We start from the raw sequence: 20,316 nt of genomic DNA, 5'->3' as shown, positions 1-20,316 counted from the left end.
ACTATATTAATGGAGATAAACAAAATGACTAATATGAATAGGGGTGTTCAGAGATTGGATTCGGCCTGCATATTCGCAGTGTTTATCCAAATCTGATTTGAAAAATTATGGATATAGATTCGATCCACACACTAATAAAATCATATTGCGGATTTTAGATTTTATGTAGGTATTCGCATATTTGCGAATCTACAAAAATAAATAAATAAATAAGTAAATATTATTTTTATGTTTTATTTCAACTAATTATTATATATGTTACATTATTTTAATTTTATTATTTAAAAAAAGTATGTCTAATATTATTTTAAACATAGTTATCAGAATATGTGGAGGCTTGAAGGTCGTTGAAGGCTTCAACAGTAACAGAAAAGTATGTTAATTTTTGCTAGTGTTAAAGGCTTGAAGTGGATATGTGGAGATCCTTCGATGGTGCGGCGGCACGTGGGTGTATGGTGGATCCGTGCGGATCAACAGCAGTCCTAAGTACGAATTGATCGATTTTCAATGAATTTGACCACCGTTGACCGAATCAACTGCAAGTCTGGCCCTAAGTAAAAATCGAACCTGTCAGACCACCGATTTATCGATTTTTCAGTCGAACTGATAGGTCCAATCTGATTCTAATAACTATAATTTTAAGAGTAAATTAAAAATAGAAAAAAAAATTTATTATTTTTTTTAATAAAAATAAACCTTTAAAAATATTTTTATATTTTATAGATATATTAAATCTGATCAAAATTTTGACTATATCTAATTTAATTCAATTCTCGTTCACCCTTAGATGTGAATTAATTTTTTAAATTTAGACGATTAATCTGAGTTAATTGAAATTTGGAGACTAATTTAAAGCTGACCTCAAATTTCAGAGTCATTTTGAATTTTAATTCGGGCTCAGCTGCATAAAAATAGTAATTGAAAAAAAAAAAAAAAGCACCGAACCCTAAGTCGAAGTGTCGAATCCTCTAAGTCTCTAACGCCAAGTCCCAGGCCCCCGTCCCCAACCCATTCTCCGTACTCCCTCGCAAAGGGCTTCTCTTCTCTGTTTCTCTGATCCACTCATCCGCTGCTTTTCACTCTGCCCACGCCTCCCTTCGTTCCGCCGTCTCCCTTGCATCTCCCATCACGCCGTCGTGTCCGCTGCGTCGGCTGTCTTCTCTCCGTCTCTACCTCAGTTCCGGTAGCTCCTCTGTCCTCTTATCTTGTTCTCTGGTTCGGTTTCTTTGCTTTATTTTTTTTCTGGAACTGTTAACTTGTAATTTGCTGTCTTCGACTTGTTTTCTTGTTGCTGTTGCTGTTTGCTGTGTTGTTGAGTTGTTAGTTGAATTGTTATTGCCTCAGTTGTTTTTATAATGTAGTGTATTTTTGTTGCTGCTGCTGCTGTGTTGTTGAATCAGTTGCTATGTTGTTGAGTTTCTGTAATTTGAATCTATTGCTATTGAAGCCCGTTGATTAAATTACACGAGTCCATTTTCGGATTTCCCAAGTGTTTTTATTGTATATCTTACTTATTTGACATGACAAAGGAGTAAATTTATTATCATCTTTAATATGCTACTGCTAATGTTCTGGGGAAATGTGACCTAGAAGTTGACTCTGACTAAGCATTGAAACTAAGAGCGATTATAATCCTTTTATTTTAAATGAGAACTGCCTTTGTTATTTATTTTTATTCACTTTCGATTATTGTCACATGTTTAAATTAAAAGAGACACTTCTTGAAAAGTAATAAGGCCATGTCCATGTGTTTGGCATGTTAAGAAAAGAACGAATTCCGCTGTAATATGTATACCACTTTAAGTTATTGTGATCTTGTCTTCGCTATACTCAAGTTCATGTATTTCAACTTCTGTGATATGTATATCATTTTCCGTTTGAGTTCTTTTTGTTTGAGTCTATGCTGGTCACATCGGATTAAAGATTGTGGAGTTGCATCAGCTGTATCTGTTTATTTGTGACCATGCACAAGTATGCATTCTTGACTTTTAGGCAACCATATTAATCAACATCCATTATGTTGTTTATTTGCATTCTGAAGCATTCTTTAAAATTTGATGCTTACAATTGAAAATTTCATTGTATCTTATCCTTTATTGTGTATCCTGATGCTCAAGTAATGGATCGATTTCTTTGCTAATGGGGTTTTAGTTTTCACTTTTTCTTGAATACTAATATGCATGTTTTTTTTATCTTTTTATTTTTTCCAGTATTCTGATGCAACAAGAACAACAGTGACATGTTTTGCACCTCACAACCAACTTGAGTAAGTGTTAAAATTTTGAAGAATACCTATGCTTTAGTTTAAGAATAGAAAATAAATACAGCGAAATTGAATTTTCAGGGTTTTTTTTGTATATTTTATGGATGTAGAAAACTAAAGCATTAATCTCTGGTAGGGATGATGTTCTAATAACTTCTCAGGATAAGATTTATAATTTGAGCTTTTTAGTATTCAAAAGTTCTATTTGCTATAATATGGTTCTCTCAGTACACCAAAAAAATATGTTCTCTCGGTTTCAGAAGACACAAGTACATTGACTACATTGTCTCTCTTTTTTTTTGGAGTGAGTTCTCCATTTTTTCTTGTTGTATCATAAGTAGGCAATGATAGAGGTATGAAATGAATTTTCTACCTATGCATGTTTGCTTGGAAATAGATTACAAAATCCTGGAGTTGCTTTATCTCAGCCTACTGGTAAAGAGTTCACGGCATAGTATTCCATATGTTTGTCTTCCACAATTTAGCTTGTTAAAAAAAAAATCTAAAATCCGCACCAATTTTTTTTTTTTTCATTAGACCCTTGGGTGAAGCCATTCCCTAAATCCAGCTTAATTCGGGATTCTTTGCACTGGGCTGTCCATTACAACCTGGTACCGATCTCAGTTTTCGTTAAGAAAATTTTACATACCTTGCCAAAAATGGGAGATGGAGAAACACTGCAATGCACCTGCTCAAATTCCTTTTTGTGCATGACACATTTTCAACTCTTCTTTTCAAGCCATTTGTTGTCAATCACTATGGATACATGGTTTAGATATAAATATTTTATTTTTATGAAAATTAAATGATTTACCCCCTACATTTGCATCATATGCAATTTATTTTCTTAAATTTTAAAATGTTCAACTTGATATCTTGAAATGATCAAATGATGCAAAGGAAGTCTTCTGATAACTTTATTCAAGGATAATGTTTTTAATAAAACACATTAGGGCTATTTTGTAAGATGTCAATTTAATGCCACCTAACAAAAGGACCATTCTTATTTTGTAATGTTAGGGACTTTGTGACGGAAAGAAGAGGTTTGGGACCATGAAGAAGTTGGAGGAGAAGAACTAACCCCACTCCACAAACCTCTAACCACAATTTACGAACTTAAATGGCAGCTTTGGGTTTCTTTGCCAAACCCCTCGTTTGCTCATGAAACCCAACCCCTTCTTCCTCCTCTCTCTTCACAACATCCATCGCAAACCTCATTCTACTACACTCTCCTATCACCTCATGGCCCAACAAACCAATGATTCGAACCGACCAGAGGAACCTGACAACAACCTTTGCTCCTACCAACAGGAAGTAGAACAGAATGACTCACTGCTGTCATGCATGGATTATCCAGGTCGGGCCCTAACTGGAGAATCTCGGGTAGAGTATGCCTGGACCTATTGGGCCAAGTTGGGCCGGCCCAGATTCATAGTGGCACCCATGGTGGACAACTCAGAGCTTCCATTTCGATTGTTGTGCCGTAAGTATGGTGCGTCTGCAGCCTACACGCCCATGTTGCACTCGCGAATCTTCAATGAGACTGAGAAGTACAGAAAGGAAGAATTCACCACTTGCAAGGTAAAAATAACAGTAAATTTAAAATCCTAGATTCCAATGTTGCAGTTGTGCATTGTTAATTTATTTTGCTTTAGTTTTGGGTGTAATTGCAGGAGGATCGACCATTGTTTGTCCAATTTTGTGCCAATGATCCTGATGTATTATTAGAAGCTGCACGCAGGGTGGAGCCTTATTGTGATTATGTTGATATTAATCTCGGGTAATTATATTCAATGTTTTGTTGACAACCTGGTTCAGATACAATTTCTATTTTGGTTTGAGTTTAGGGTTTAATTTTGATATATAAGAGAGAAATGGGAGTGAGTGATTAATTATTCCTGCTTTATCAGGGAGGGAACATAGTGTATACCTCTGTGATACTTAACCTGTTAACATGATTTTCAAGGATTCGTGGCCTATGTTTAAGATATCAATGCTTTATTACAATTTTTAGTTTTAACATTTAAAATGGACTCATCTAATAAGAATTTTTGCAGTTGGTAATTTCGACATTTAAAGGCTAACTGGTGGTGTTTATTGTTTACAAATGTTCGGGGCTTAGAGTCTATCCAAGTGTTCGTATAAGGATGGAAAGTAGTGGTTGATGATGCTCTTGGTGGTCGAGTGTCTCACACGTGTCAATGATACTTGTAGACACACTTGACACATTTTTGACGTGCTTTCATATTTGAACATTTTTTTTCTCCTTAATTTAGCAATAGTTCAAAGACAAATTGGATCTGGTGTCAATAGTGTTAAAGGATGCCAATATTTATAGTAGTAAGCATTGATGGTTTAACATTTGTAAATGCCTAACTACCATTTAAATCTTGAAAACATAGACATATCCTATGTTGTGTTGAGTATCCATATTGGTATCCGTGCTTCATAGGTGGTTATGGGTTCGGCTAAGTATGCATGAGGTCTTAGGTTCAATGCTCATTGTTGTTAATATCTTAAACTGAAGATCTAGGGTTTGAACTATAAAGGCATCATGCTGGAGACTGTGACCCTCCTCAACATGGGTCTAGGAGTAAGCATTTTCATATTTGTGATGGCCTGTAGCGGTATTGCTTCCGTTGGTGGTCATTCTATTCCTTTAAAATGAAATTCCACACACACCCTTATAACCACGCTGCCGTCCAATCCCACCCCTTGGTTATATCCAATGCATCCACAAAAAAAAAATTAATAATAATAAATAGGAATTTGGCATATCAGCATACAAAGCCTTTAATGCTTTTTTTTTTTCAGTAAATAATAAGGAACTTTATCAATAGGATTTAGAGTTTGATATTCTTTATGATTATGCAGGTGTCCTCAGCGCATTGCAAGGCGAGGATATTATGGAGCCTTCTTAATGGATAATCTTCCTCTTGTAAAATCTCTAGTGGAAAAATTGTCTCTCAACCTTAAAGTTCCTGTTTCATGCAAGATTAGACTCTTCCCGAAATTGGACGACACACTGAAGTATGCTAGGATGCTCGAAGAGGCTGGTTGTTCGCTTTTGGCTGTCCATGGCAGGACAAGGGATGAGAAAGATGGGAAGAAGTTTCGAGCTGATTGGAAAGCCATCAGGGCCGTGAAAGATGCGGTCAGAATTCCAGTCCTTGCAAATGGCAACATAAGGCACATGAACGACGTGAAAGAATGCTTGGAGGAGACAGGAGTTGAAGGGGTTCTTTCTGCCGAGACACTGCTTGAGAATCCGGCCCTCTTTGCTGGATTTCGAACTGCTGAATGGGTGTCCAAAAGCGAAGGAGTCGGTGTAGATGGAAATCTAGACCAGGCAGATCTGCTGGTGGAATATTTGAAGCTCTGCGAAAAATACCCCGTGCCATGGAGAATGATTCGCTCGCATGTTCATAAATTGCTGGGAGACTGGTTCAGCCTTCAACCTCATATTAGGGAAGAACTAAACAAACAATCTAAATTGACATTCGAGTTTCTTTATGATATGGTTGATCGGCTTAGAGGAACAGGTACAAGAATTCCACTATATCTCAAAGACACTCCGTTGGAAACTTGTCCAGATTTAACGGATGAACAGAGCAGGGCACCAACGATTGCTGTTCAAATTTAATATGAAACATCAAACATTTTAGGTGGAGTTGGTGTCGCCAAGCAAAACGATGACTCCACATTATTTAGATACAATTTTTATAGTTGATTACAAGTGAGAATAGTTCAAATTTTTAGATCCCTACCATATTGTATTTTGATTTCATTCTTGTGGCGAACGCCTAAAATACATTGTTGTATACGTGTTAAAATTCAGATAGTGCTAATTGCCACTGGTATTGCCTAGGTACCAATCTACTGAGATTAAATCACCATTTTGACAAAAATATTCAATCATTAACCTTTTGCTGGTTCTGTTAAAAAGTCAAACTCTGTACTCTTTTTTTATTAATTACACAAACAGTTACTTTTAAAACAAAAACAAGAAGAAAAAGCAATCAAAAGAGCAGGCTGAACTGCTGTTTATCGAAGTCAATCTGGACTGCAACGTCCATGAGGATGGTGGCAACATCCACAGAAATGGCAGATCAAGTAGAGGCATGGTGGATGGCAGAAGGAGGAGGGGAATTGGTTGAAGAGGGAAAGGGAGGAGGGAGGAGGGAGGAGGACATATAGGGAGTGGAAAAGGGAGGGAAGGAATGGAAGTATGAGAGTGCCATGCTGAGGACAGCATCGAACAAGGTGGATAGATAATCTGTAAATGAGTTCATCTTTTATAACCTTCGTTTTTTGTTGTGGTTAGTTTTGTGGATTGTCATTTGTCAGCATCCAATTTATTTTTGATGAAAAATGATAATTTACTCAATCTGTTGACTGATCTTGTCCTTGCCTATATATGTGTATCTATCTTTAAATAATGATCCCACGATTGATTATGCGATTTTACGTGTTATATATAATGCAAATTTTAGTGTGAAGAAAATGGAGATCATACTAATGCTCAATGATCAAGGGCTACATGTATTAGATAACAATGTATTAAACAAACTAAAATTAGTCAACAAAATTCGTGAGAACCTTTGCTAACTAGATGATCTCCAAAGACAACTTTCCTAAACTTCTTGGTACCATTTGTTCTTGTTTTACTTGAATTTAAAGGTTCAACGACAGTATCAAAGTTCGTTTGCCCACAAAGGAATGTTAATCTAGGACCAGTTGTAAGAAATAAACACGCCAAAAATGGAGATACTTTATCTCATTAGAAGACATCCGACACTTTGGGTTTTTGTTTGATATTTTCATAATTCGAGACAATATTAATAGTTTTTTTTACCTAAATAAATTTCTTAAACCAAAATTAATTACACATATTATTTATAACCCTAATGTTGGATTTCCAGACAGAACTAATAGAAAAAGTAGTATAAGTACTCGCAAACTTGTATTTGAAATATTATTTGGTCTTATTAATTTCTCAAACATCTCATCCATTGTAAAATAGAAAAAATTCAACCTTTTAAAGACTTTTTTAGGATTTTTCTACAAACCATAAGTGTTTTTCTCGTTATAATAATATTTCTAGGATTTTCTAAGATTTTAACAACAACAACAACAATAATAATGTTGTTATTCTTATTATTACGTTTTGTATCATAGTGTACCTAATTTATATTCAAAGTTTTAAACACAACCCAACGATGTACCGGTGTTTATGAAAAAATAATTAGACAATATACAATACGTTTAAAATACTAGTTTGCAGATAACTACAATACAATTTTTCCTATTAATTTTGTTTAGAAATGCAACGTTAGGATTATATATATATATACACACACTTTTTTTTCTTAGGACAATTTTATGCTATTATTTTAAACTTAATACTTTCGTTTGGTATTTCGTAATTATAAATTTATGAATGCTATTTTTTATAGGAATGTTAATATTAACTCCGGATGAAAATCAATTTTTGTACTCCAATTTGCAAACTCTTAATTGAAATATAAATTTACATTTTGTTGATGAAGATATTGATACATACACGGCTTACCTACAACAACAATAGAAAAATGTGAGCGTGATATATAATCACCATACAGAGAATTTGGATCCCATAATCATAGCTGATAAACAGTATTGTCACTCCTTGCAAACTAGTCAAGCAAGATGGATGTTGTACAGTCCAAATTAAACCAGCTAATTAGATGCCTGACTTATAAGAATTCACAACGAAATAAAATTAGACGTCGACGAAATTTGTGAGGACCTTGCTAACTAGATGCTCTCCATAGATAGCTTTTTCAAACTTCTTGGTACCATTTTTCCTTGTTCTAATTGTATCCAAAGGCTCTACGGCAGTATCAAAGTTCGTCTATTCACAAAGCAATTCCAAACTATGATCAGTTGCAAATTAATCATGTGAAAGAGATCTCTTTCAAAATATCGGTCACTTTTAACTTTTGGTATATTCAGAAGAGTAATACTAAGGAGCCAATCTTTTTTTTAGTCAATATCAACAACCTTTTCAAAATTATTTTGTTTATCTTAAAAGTCTAGACACTATATCAATAAATCCTCAACTTGAAGGCCTAAATTATAAACTCTAAATACTAAAGCTCCTACAAAAATGAGTTTTGGAATTGAAAAAGAAAACTTAATTAATATTGACTTTGGCTAACTAAAATTTGTTCCCTATATTACCCAGATACTATATTTACACATACATTGAATTATAGTTTAAGTTATAAATATACCAACATCTTAAAAAGTGACAAATATTTTCAAATGAACGAAGTATAGAAAATAGGGGCTAACCTCATAAAAGTATACTACACTGACTCTATATTTTGGAGAGTTGTTTATCACCCGATGCAAAGTTGACTCATATAAACCATTGGAATATATCTGCCGTAATTTTTCCATACTTGATCAGATATTATTCAACTATGTCTCAATTCTCATGGAGTATTGATTTGATTAAGAGATTAAAAGCGTGAAAATTTACCTTTAGCATGTCACCAATGTTACACACAAATGTGCCAGGAACTGGAGGTGCTGATATCCACTCACCAGAGAGGTTTCTCACCTTCAACAATATCATAGCATAAACAATGGGAAACAAAAAGCAACCATGATTTAAGTTTTCTTAACCCCACATTTTCTCATTTTGGAGGGAATTGAATCCATTTAAGAGCCTTAGTGAACCTAGAATTAAATTAAGGATTTAGTAAGGCACATGTTAAGATTACTATTAGTAGAAGTTTTAAAAATTTTTCTTTTAATAAATACACAACAAACGCATTAAAAACTTCAATATTTTGTATTTTCAATAACAAAACTTTCTCGATATATAACCTTAAAATGTGTCTTCAGGATACATGTTAGTTAAACCATTTAATTAATGGTTATAGCAGTAAACATAGGTTGAAAATTGAAACTTAAAACTTCGACGAAATCAATCACCTCTAACTAAATTCATATACATTTAAACAGAAACTACATATAAAATTTGAATTCAAGGTTATATAACTCAGTAAAAGAGTGCTCATAGTGAGAAACAGAAGTAATATCAGGAATTGTATGCAACAAATGAAGATTATCAGTATCTAAAATCAAGAAGGAATTATATACAAGAATACCTGGAGAGCATTTATATCTTCATCCTGGTTTAACAATGTCAATAAACCTATTAGGCACAGCATCTTAAGATCATTAATTGACAATTGACAATTACTCATTAACAGATAATCTAAATAAATCATGATTGAAGGCTAAGATATATAAATATATATCCTACCATAATCAGTATGAGCTCCACTGGATTTCATGAAATAAAAGAAACAAAGACAAAAAAGTAAACATCAACAGAAAATACATCAATAATGTAATGGAAATGAAAAACTTAAATTAGTAACTTGCAAGTAGTTCGCAACCTCAGTTTAGAATTTTATAATTACATTACCATCCAATGTCATTTTTCATAGCTTCATGAGTTCCATTTGTAGTGGTTAAGCCCGGGTAACCAATAAGCCGCATTACCCAAAATGGATCCCCAGCTCTCTGTCCTTCAAATTCGTCTGGCGATCCTCCTAGTGCTAAAGCGATACCTCGCATAATTTTCCTTGCAAGCTCTGCTCTTACCAAAAGAATCATCATAAGAATGAAAAATTCTAACCCAGGAAACAAAATGATGGGAATAGAAATAAAAGGATGAGAAAGCATGCCTGTGCAGATACTAATATATTCCTCCATAATAACTTTGAACTTTGGAGGATTTTGAGGCCTGCATGATGGACAAAAAAATTGCAAGGGTTAGAACTTGGAATGCATATTAGCTTAAGAAGACATAAGTGTGATATTTTAATGAGCGAAGTACCAAAATTATCACAAAAGATGTTACTGATAATGTTAGCCAAAAAAGAACAAAAATCTGGTGGCCAATATATCCAATAGACTTGATTTGTTTAACAAATCTATCCCAAAAAGGAGAACCATTTTGTTGATGACATGATCTTTCATCCATAATTTTCTTTAAGCTTTTGAGTTTGTGTTCTTCTATAAGTGATTTTGTCAGTGACATGATCTTTCTTTCATGGGTAATTTTGGTACTTCACTGTCTGTTATTATCACATAAGGACTTCTATACTAAATGCTAGTACTCCCAAGTGCAATACTCTATTGCTTGGATATGAGAGACATGTATCAAATGTCATTCATGCAAAGTTAATCCTAAGAGAATGAAACTAATTTGATCAATATTCGAATCTTGACTAATAAGATATCGATAATGCTATGGTGCATTGTACCTTTCAATGAGAGTGAAGATTGCTTCCTTTATAATAGAAAAAGTCACAAAATATATATCATGTGCAATGCACAAGTTCTCTATAACAACAACAACGAAGCCTTGTCCCACTAGGTGGGGTCGGCTACATGGATCAAACGACGTCATTGAACTCTATCATGTATCATGTCTATAGAGAGACCATTTACATGTAGATCTCGTTTGACCACCTCATGGATGGTCTTCCTAGGTCTTCTTCTGCCTTTCACCCCCTGTCCATCTTCTATCTCATCCACCCTCCTGACTGGGTACTCTGTCGGTCTTCTTCTCACAAATTCTCTATAAATTTAGGAAAAATCTTTGCTCTTCACCCAACTGCCAATTCTACTCTTTACCCAACTTTATTCTTCACCAAAGAAATTCCCATAAGATATATGCGACTAGAAGCAAAAGCATACATGAAATTATGTCTATTGGGCATGATATTCGTCTAAAGCAGTGAAGCAGGCATTATTAAAAATAAAAAGATAAAAAATAAACATGATTCCACATACCACTGGTTGTATCCTTCCATAGTTTTGCCAAGATCTCCATACATGCCCCTTGTCACCTCCTTATAGCACTGCCAAAGAAAAAATGTAGCAATCAGTAGAGCTACTATGCTTAGCAATCAGAGAAAGAAAATGATATGGTATAGTGAGGGAATCTATCTTCAAACAATATGATCAAATGAAAGAGTGGAGATTTAATTTAGGGAAAAGAAAAGATCAAAATTGACTCTAAAGAACATTGACATAGACCTATATTCTTAGTAATACCTACATCAATTGCTTCATGCATGTCAGGTGTGCCTTTAGTTATATTTTCTCCAACCCTCTGGTAACCTCTGCATCAGAAGTTAGGCTTTTATAGCAAGTGCTGTGATGCATATAAATAAAATGTCACAAATCAACTATGTCAAACTTTATGCTGCTAGATAAATACATATAGATGGTTTTAAAAATGATGCGCCCCCTCAAGAAAGATCCATACGGATGAACAGAAGGTATAGGTCAACCCAACCATATGCTGAAACTCTGTGTGCAATTTTTGGAAAATGACAACTAGGATCAATCTTGAGATCAATCAATCATCGAAGTTCTAAACATCTGATATCATGTTACGAACTAACTTCCAGAAGGTGAAGAAGCTATTAGGCAAAGGCGAATACATTGATCTTATATCTAACAACTAAATAAAGTGAACTCGGCATCCAGGCTAACCTGAACCCTGCAGCCGGAGTCATTTTGATTTTTGTCTTTTCTTCACAAGGTAGTTCAAAGAATCTGCGAGTTATGTCTTTAACTTCTTTAAGGAGAGCATCAGAAACACCATGACCTTTCTGTAAATCAAGGACCATAGAATTTAAGCAAAACAATAACCAAAATAATAATGATTAAAGATGACAAGGGAGAAAACCGGAATGCAAAATCTTGCCTTGGATTGCCAAGAAAATAAACTTTTAGAGAAAATCAAATAATAATTAATCCCTCTATTGATTTAATATGAACTCTATTTACTCAGATGCTTGTAAATGACAATAGCTTCACTAGAAGTTGCCTTGAATGTATCCTTGTGGGATTATATTATTAACCTTTTTGGTTTTCCACGGTATCACTTAGCCTGATAGGCCAAATACTAATCCGTCGCAAATTAAAGCTTTATTTAAGGATTTGCTGCTAGCTAATGAGTTGCTCATGCACAAGGCGGGATTCTAACTCTCTGACACTTGCTTAAGTAGACGAGTGAACTAAAAACTTGACCAACCCAAGTTGGTTAGGTTAACTTAGTATATGAGATCTATTGCTTAAACGTTTTTTTCTTTTTGTTCATTTCAGTTCCAAAGCAATATTATTAATGATCAATTAATAAAATCTTTATTCTAGAGAAATTTGGAATCTACACATCAAAGACTACTGAACCTACCGTCAATGTAAAATAAGCAATTCTAACACAGAAATCGTTATGATGTAGAGAACCCTACCAATTTATCTCATATTTCAAGAAAGCAAGCTACAGAATAAAAGAAGAAAAATAAATAAATATAAGATAAATACCAAATAGAAGAACCCAGCCTCAGTGCAAGCCTTATCCAACTGTCTAACAACTTCAAGAACACCAGGGTCCTCTCCCATTTTTGGGTCATCACACTTGGCTAAAAGGGCACTAACATCTACATAGAACAAAAAGAAATTAAATTTATCCTCTGAATTCATAAGTATATGAAGTAAATAATTCTGAATCAACTGTAACATAATTAATAACTTGTTATAATGAAAATTGAACTTTCAAAATTCTTGATTCACGGACACTGAACTAAAACCATCAGCGAAATTATTATAATTATTTATGTTTAATTTCTATCTACATACACAAAATGAAGCTATGAAATCGAAAGATATGATTGGTTGAAAATATCGAGAATGATGGCTATGGAACTGGTATGAAAGTTTTACCAATTAGGGGAATTGAACTGAAGTCCGTAGCCATCGCTGGCTTTTGTGTGTTCTGTGAATTGCGGATGAGGTCGGTGATACAATGCAAGCTTTGCGGTGGCAATTGCCTGCTTATTATAAAGAGAGACAAATGGAGTAATGCACATCAAAGGCACCTATAATCATGCATGCGTCCTCTTCTTTTAATCATTAAAATAAGTTATTAATATAAAATATATATTAAAAATTAATGAAATTATATTTATATATATAATAATTAATTTTATTATATAAAAAATATTTTTATAGTTTCAAATTAAGTATTTTTTTAACGATTAATTTGTTCATCTATAAAAATAAAATGGGTAATATATTTAAATATTAAAATTTTTTATATTTTTAAAATTTTATATTTTTTATTCCAAAAATCAGATAGTTTAATTTTTATACTTTTAAAGTAAACAAAATCTGATTTTTTATCTTAAATTAAATAATATCATATTTAAAGTTAACATTCTAACAGTTCATAATTAAAAATATTTTTATCAAATTTAATATAAAAAATAAAAAGTGAATAAAACCACATTTTAAAAAAAAATAAAATTACACAAATAATAAACTACAAATATATTTTATTAAAAAATACTAAAAAATTAATCATTTTTATTAATATTAATTAATATATATTTTAAATTAATATTTTATTTTTATACTATTAAAATTTATCATTTAAAATTCAAAATATAATTAATTAAATATAAAAAATAATAAATTTTACTAGTCTTATAATATTATATTATTTTATAAATATGATAATATTACTTGTATTCTATTCTAGAATCCAGGCGGGTTTAATATGGGTATCTTCTGCATTAGGGACTAGTGTAAAATGAGTCAAATAAAACAGAAATTTAATCTTATTGCTCACTTCTATTTAGGGGTGATAAATAGATCGAAATTCAGCGAGTTGCTTTACGTAATTCGTTAAAAAGGCGGGTCGGGTTACAAATTTAAAATCGCTATAATTAAAAATTTTCCTAACTCACAAATTTTGGCGGGATAAATTTTTGTGGTGGATCTGTCGTTCTTTTTTGTAATTGAAGATATTTTAAATTATATTTAGATTATGTTCTATATTTGATTGATTGAAGATTTGAAGATGTTTAATTATATGTTTTGGACAATGTTTATTTTATTTTTTACAATGTTAATTTAATTATTTTATTTCAAAAAATTTGGTTGATGATTATATTTATTACATATTTAGAATTATAAAGACTTTAATATTTGTGAATTTAAAATTATAAATTTTTTATATCTTTAAAAATAATAAATTTATTAAAATAATTACGAAATTATATATATTGTTTAATATTTAATTATTTATTAATAAAAAATAAAAAATTTAATTAAAAAAAACAAAAAAAATTAACAGATTTAGCCCATCAACTTGCTAATCTACCGTTAAGCGGGACAAGATAGAATTCGACATTGACTCATCACTAGATAGGATGAAACAGGCCAATTCACCTAATAACAAACTTTTAACCGCATAAAACATGACAAAATGGGATGAACTAACCTGATTGTCACCCCTAACTGATTGTTTTCTATTTCTATATTAGATATAGATACACATCCACCATCTAACTCGATAAAACACAAATTTTGAACAAACATAATGAGTTCAATTTTTTCCTCAATAATTTATTAACAAATTAAGAAATAGTAGAATGATTGATATTTCTTTGGTCTTATACTATCAAATTATTATAATAAAAAATAGTACATAAACAAATTAAAGAATGATACACAAATTTTTTTACCTATTTATATATGAGTAAAATACAAATTTAAATGGTGTCAAAATCAATTATCATATAATTTCTTTAACAAATTTTATTGAAAGGAGAATTATTTTTTCAGTAAAAACTATTATTTTATTCATAAAGTATTATTATATTATGAATCATTATATTGTTTTCTATTTTTATTCTAACACAATTATTAATAAGAAATCAAACTAATATGGAATAAAAGTATAGAACACAATATCTTTTGTTTATTTACCTCTCTTTTTATTTATCTTATTTTTGCGTGTAAAAAAAATTCATTATTGTTGGATCATATTATAATATTTGAATATAAAGATACCTACTTGAGATCGATCATTCCCATCACTTAATACGTTTATCTTTATGTAAATTACTATTGCATTGAGATAATGTTATGGAGTGGGCGCGTGATTCGTTGACGTATTTGGGATCAATTACGTTTGTCGTCTTTGGTATGAAAAGATAAACCTTTAGATAGAAACAAGTACAATAATTCATAATTAAAAACACATAATAATTCATAAACAAGATTATTCTAAACAAGATCATTATTCATTCATTATTGTAAGCGGAAGAATAAGTTATGCTGATATAAGAACCTCTCCACCACCCGCACACACTATTGATGTACACATTGTATCATTAAGGATAATTTTTTTTATTTAAATAAATTAAACAAAAAAATAAAAAACTACTTAAATAAAAGACAGTCTACTTAAAACTATTTTTAAACTTCTTTTAAAAAGAAAAAAGTTTCACTTGATAAAATTATAATCTTACTGACATCTTTGTCATAGTATTCGTCACCGTATTTACATATCTCATAACCAAACGAAAGTCAGCACACCGATTTCAACGTATGATATCTTTTATTTTAAACATTAATAGATCAATAAACCCAAAATCATCTTGATGATTAATAACAAGATTAAATGCATTAACACAATTCGTCTCACAAATAATATCCGGTTGACCCACAACACAGGCTAAGAGATAACGTAACATCTCCAAATAGCAAACAATTTTTCTTGAAAAATATTACTCTCAATCATTCCTAAACACCCTCTTTACTAACACCCATTACAATTTTAATAACACAAGCAAAACCAACAATATTACCAGAACCAGAATAAGTAGCATTACAATTAATCTTAAAAGTACCTATAAATGGATGATTCTAAGAATTACTTAGAATAGAAGGAAGAGACATACATTGTAATTCAAAAATACTCCTAAACTCTTTTTCTAAAGCTAAATCCAGACAAAATATTTTTTCCGAGGCGAAGTCTCATGAGAATTAAAGATGTCATTATTCCTTATTCGCCATATCTACCAAAATCCTAAAGATGTTCTCTACTATGATACAAGAACAAGTTATTCAAATCCAAAGGATGACAAAAAATATCCAACATGTGCTATACAAGCTGAGCTTTTGAAAAATCCTGAATGCAATGTAAAACCGATTCCTTGCTAAAAAGGCATCTTGAGCACCTATTCGACGATGACTTCCCTCTTCTAAAGCGAAAACTTGTAGTAGGAAGAGCTTCCCTAAGACACAGCCAAACAAAAAACTTGTGCTTTCTCGAAACAAGTTAGCGCCAAAGTCAAAGCCAATTCCTCCGTTTCTCCCAACCAAAAAGTTGCTTACACAACTACAAGTAACCATTGTGTAATTTGTAGACTTCCAAACCAATACCAACCCACTTTCGGACCTGTTTGCACATCTGGATTATAAGAAAGAATGTTACCTTTCAGATTCTGAGATAGAAGGAAATAAAAAGTCTCCAAATGCCACCTACCAACTAACCATATATTTTGTATCTGGAGGTTTGAATCAGAAATGTGAATATAATCCATCTTATTAGATAACTGTCCTTCTCTCTTCTAGCTAAAAAACCAAAAATTCTAATTCAAATTTTCAATACACCAAACAAATTCATCCTTCAACACTTTTCAAGCCTTGTAAAGACTCTTCCAAATGTGAGCCCTTATTCCTAGTATAACCAAAACTGTCATCTTGAGATGATCGGTATTCGGTATCCAACAATTGAATCCATAACTTGGATGATCGAAAAAAGTTCAAACTAGCTTTTCAAGAAGAGCAATATTCGCACAATAAGGATCTCTAATCCCTAAATATTCATATTTTTTTTGGAATAACCAACACCTTCTAACTAACAAGATTCAATCCTCTTTCATCAGTCTGTCCTTTTCAAAAAAAGTTCTCATCATAAACTCCACTTTATCTATGATCCTTTTAAAAAAATAGAAACCTACATCTGATATGTGAGAATAATAACTACAATAGAATTAACCAAGCAGAGTCTACCTATTCAGTTGAGTAAATTCCCTTTTCAGCTTGCTAGTCTACCCCAAGTCTACCCCAAATCTTATCTATGACATCATTAAAAGTTACACAGATCACCCTAGAATGGCTAAGCATGACCCCAAGATACTTGTCCAAATCCTGAATAAATTTAATGGAGGACACTCCAGTAAAAATCTCTTTTCTTATCGTAGAGATATTTTTGGAGTTAGACTTCTTTTAAGTCTTCATTTCTTTTATACTCTCTCTCTCTTCAATTTTTAGTTCAATTGGTTTGTTATGAGAAATTAAAGTTGTTCTTTTTACTTTGTTCAGTTGGTTTATTTTAAAATTTGAAGTTTTGAGTTCTTGTTAAAATACATGTTAGTGACGAATTATGAGTTCTTGAAAAAAATCACCAAATTATGTTGTTCTGTATAGATTGTAAAAATTTTGAGTAGCTGATGTTTCTATTATGTTTTTTTTTTGCAGTTTGAAAAGTGAAAAAATTTAACGTCATTGAACATGCTTGGTTGATGAAATAAAAGATTATAGAGTGAAGACTTTGAAGGCTTATTACTGTTACATTTTTGTTTTTAGTTTTTAATATGTTTGGAGTTTGATGCGCTTGAGGTTTAATATGTTTGGATTTTCATGTGTTTGCTATTTGGATTTTGTCATTGTTAAAATATTTTTTATTTTTTAGATGATATTACATGTTTATCATATTTATAGATATATCTTTTTTTTTCAAATTTATCATTTTTCTATTTTTTTAAAATTTCTATTTGTTTGGCTATTCAATTATTCAAACTGAATTAATCTGTTCTTGATCGATTTAGTTTGGTTTGGATACACAAAAAAAATAAAAAGTCAAATAAATCGAACTAATTACAATTTAATTAGTTCAATTCTAAGTTCACTTCAAATGCAAACCAAACCGACCCATGAACACCCTTACCTAGTGGTGTCTTTTCGAACCCCTTTTTTTGCTGAAAATTGTGGAATAATAAAGGGACGTGCACTAGAATGACTAGTATTTGATATTTTATTAAATGTGTATTTATTTTAATTTATGTCTATAACTATTTTCTCTATGAAAATTGATAACATTTTTTGGTAGAGGTATCAAAATTAAGGAAAAATTCTATTGAATTTTTGTTAAAATTGTTTAAAGACATATTTGGTTTGTGAAAAAATAAAAATTATATTTGGTAGAGCATTTTAATTATAGACAAAATTCTATCAAAATTTTTAAAAAATTTAATAAATTGTGTTGTTGGCTAAATTTTAGTTTGTTTATTGCAAAATGATTTCAAGTCATCGTTTGTGCATGTATGATAGGAACAACGGTCAACCGGAGGGGAGAGTGTTAAAACCTTAGTTCTTTCAGGGGGTTGAATAATTTGTTGTGTATGTCTTCAACATGAAACCGTTTAGGTGTAATACCCGGTCTAACCGAAATTAATTAAATAATAAGTTAAATAGGAGCGAATATGGTTGGAAGGTTTGGCAATTAGAAATTTGATAATTTAAATATGATATTTGGATTTAGTGAATTTTCCCGAGTCAGAAAACATAGTTTTTTGTGTAAAAAGCGCGCTGTGGAATTTTGATCGGCAGTACTGGTTGAGATCTGTTTGGTACTGCAGCTGAGAAAATTGATTATGAGTAAATAAGATTAAGAAATGAGGAATTATAATTAAGGGAGGTAGAGATATTTAAAGTGCGATTTAGAGCGCTAATCTTAAAGGGTTTTGGCCCAAAATTGGGCCAACGGATAAAAATAAGTGAATCGGGCCTAAGTGGACCTAAGACCCAACATATATAAACATTAGTTATGAGCATTTCAGTTCATTTTTCCCTAAAATAAGAAGAGGGGTGCTGAATTGAGAAGAGAGAAGAGAAGAGAGAAAACCTAACTCTCTTTGATCTTTAAACCACCATAACTTGAGCTACGGAGCTCTGATTGACGGGCCGTTTACGGCCATGCGTCGCTCTTCTCATTCTCTATAATTCTATCCAACTTTTGTGGTGAGTATTCCATTCATCTCTGTCCAGTTTTTGAAATTCTCCACTGTTAAATATTTTTGGGTAGTTAGTATTGAAATCTTGTGATTTTGGGTGTTTAGGGATACTCCAACATGGATTCTAAGTGGGTTCTATCCCTACTTCATATGGGGTGAGGTAAGAAGTACTCAAACCCTTCTGATTTATCATTTTATGAGTCCTAGGTTGATTATGTATGTAAAATTGGTTATGTTAGTGTATTTGGTGATTTTGATGCACAATTGGGAGGTTGGTGTTGCTTGTGGAGCTTTGGTGAGGCTTGGAGTTAAGGGTTGGTGGAGACTTTCATAGAAGAGGCTCAATTAGTTTGGCTACAAGAGGTACGGTTTAAGTTTCATTTAAGTACCATGTGGTGTGTGAGAATTCCTAGGCTAGATGCCCCTAGGATTAAGTTTGGATTGTGTAAATGGTTGATGCTAATATGCATAGTTGGTATGTAATGTGAATTAATGATTGAGTTGAGAATTGTGTGCCCTTGTATTCTTGGTGTATTGAGAATTTGATGTATTGGGTAATGAGTATTGATTTGTGGTTTATGCATTTAAATTGTAAAATTGGGCCGGAGGCCATGAATTTTGGGCCGGAGACCGGAAAGAGGTAAGGAAGGTAAGTTGATGTGTGCATTGTATGATGACACAAGTGATTGGATGAATTTCAGATAACGAATATATGAATGATTGGGTTAGTTATTGAATAATAAGGTTTGAGGAGTTAAAGTATGGAATTTGGTAATTTTGAGTGAAATTATGTAGATGAGGTATGTTTGGTTTTGGTTGAGATATATTATGTGGTCATATATGTAATTATGATTATTGATGCCTTGATGGTATGATGATGCATGAGAGATATGTATGTTGTGATATATGCTTGAGGAATGATTAAGGTTGATTTGTGGGTGAAACCATGTGATAGTGAGTATGATATTGATTATGTATAATGATGGTTGATTTGAAATAGTATTGTTGAAAATTGGAATGAGGAAGGATGTATGACATGTTATTGTGTTTATAATTTAGCCATTTATTTGAAATGAGTAAAAATGGTTATATAGCGGTTTTGTGAAT

At 32.0% G+C, this 20,316-nt stretch overlaps 2 protein-coding genes across 4 annotated transcripts; one reads left to right on the top strand and one right to left on the bottom strand.

Moving 5' to 3' along the window:
• Positions 1 to 876: 876 nt before the first annotated feature.
• LOC112799522 (uncharacterized) lies at positions 877 to 6,130 on the top strand. Of its 2 annotated transcripts, none has more exons than XM_025841696.3 (5): positions 877 to 1,183; positions 2,211 to 2,266; positions 3,284 to 3,844; positions 3,937 to 4,043; positions 5,138 to 6,130. In XM_025841696.3, the coding sequence occupies exons 3-5, from the start codon at positions 3,425 to 3,427 to the stop codon at positions 5,904 to 5,906; spliced, it is 1,296 nt and encodes a 431-aa protein (XP_025697481.1). In that variant the 5' UTR covers positions 877 to 1,183; positions 2,211 to 2,266; positions 3,284 to 3,424; the 3' UTR covers positions 5,907 to 6,130. The 2 variants fall into 2 exon arrangements, with proteins under 2 accessions (XP_025697481.1, XP_072052335.1); XM_072196234.1 differs by having other exon boundaries at positions 938 to 1,215.
• A 1,621-nt stretch (positions 6,131 to 7,751) lies between these two features.
• Positions 7,752 to 13,251, bottom strand: LOC112799486 (homoarginine-6-hydroxylase 2-ODD-C23). Of its 2 annotated transcripts, XM_025841693.2 has the most exons (12): positions 13,064 to 13,251; positions 12,665 to 12,780; positions 11,831 to 11,949; positions 11,391 to 11,454; positions 11,123 to 11,190; positions 10,009 to 10,067; positions 9,747 to 9,915; positions 9,582 to 9,601; positions 9,424 to 9,470; positions 8,790 to 8,870; positions 8,600 to 8,689; positions 7,752 to 8,156 (listed from the first exon to the last, which is right to left on the bottom strand). In XM_025841693.2, the coding sequence occupies exons 1-12, from the start codon at positions 13,095 to 13,097 to the stop codon at positions 8,025 to 8,027; spliced, it is 999 nt and encodes a 332-aa protein (XP_025697478.1). In that variant the 5' UTR covers positions 13,098 to 13,251; the 3' UTR covers positions 7,752 to 8,024. The 2 variants fall into 2 exon arrangements, with proteins under 2 accessions (XP_025697478.1, XP_025697477.1); XM_025841692.3 differs by having other exon boundaries at positions 9,747 to 10,067; positions 13,064 to 13,241.
• Between the last annotated feature and the right edge of the window lie 7,065 nt (positions 13,252 to 20,316).

Source organism: Arachis hypogaea, chromosome 1 (genome assembly GCF_003086295.3).
Source record: "Arachis hypogaea cultivar Tifrunner chromosome 1, arahy.Tifrunner.gnm2.J5K5, whole genome shotgun sequence".
NCBI classification, from domain to species: Eukaryota; Viridiplantae; Streptophyta; class Magnoliopsida; order Fabales; family Fabaceae; genus Arachis; species Arachis hypogaea.
This window is presented reverse-complemented; position numbering and strand designations above follow the sequence as displayed.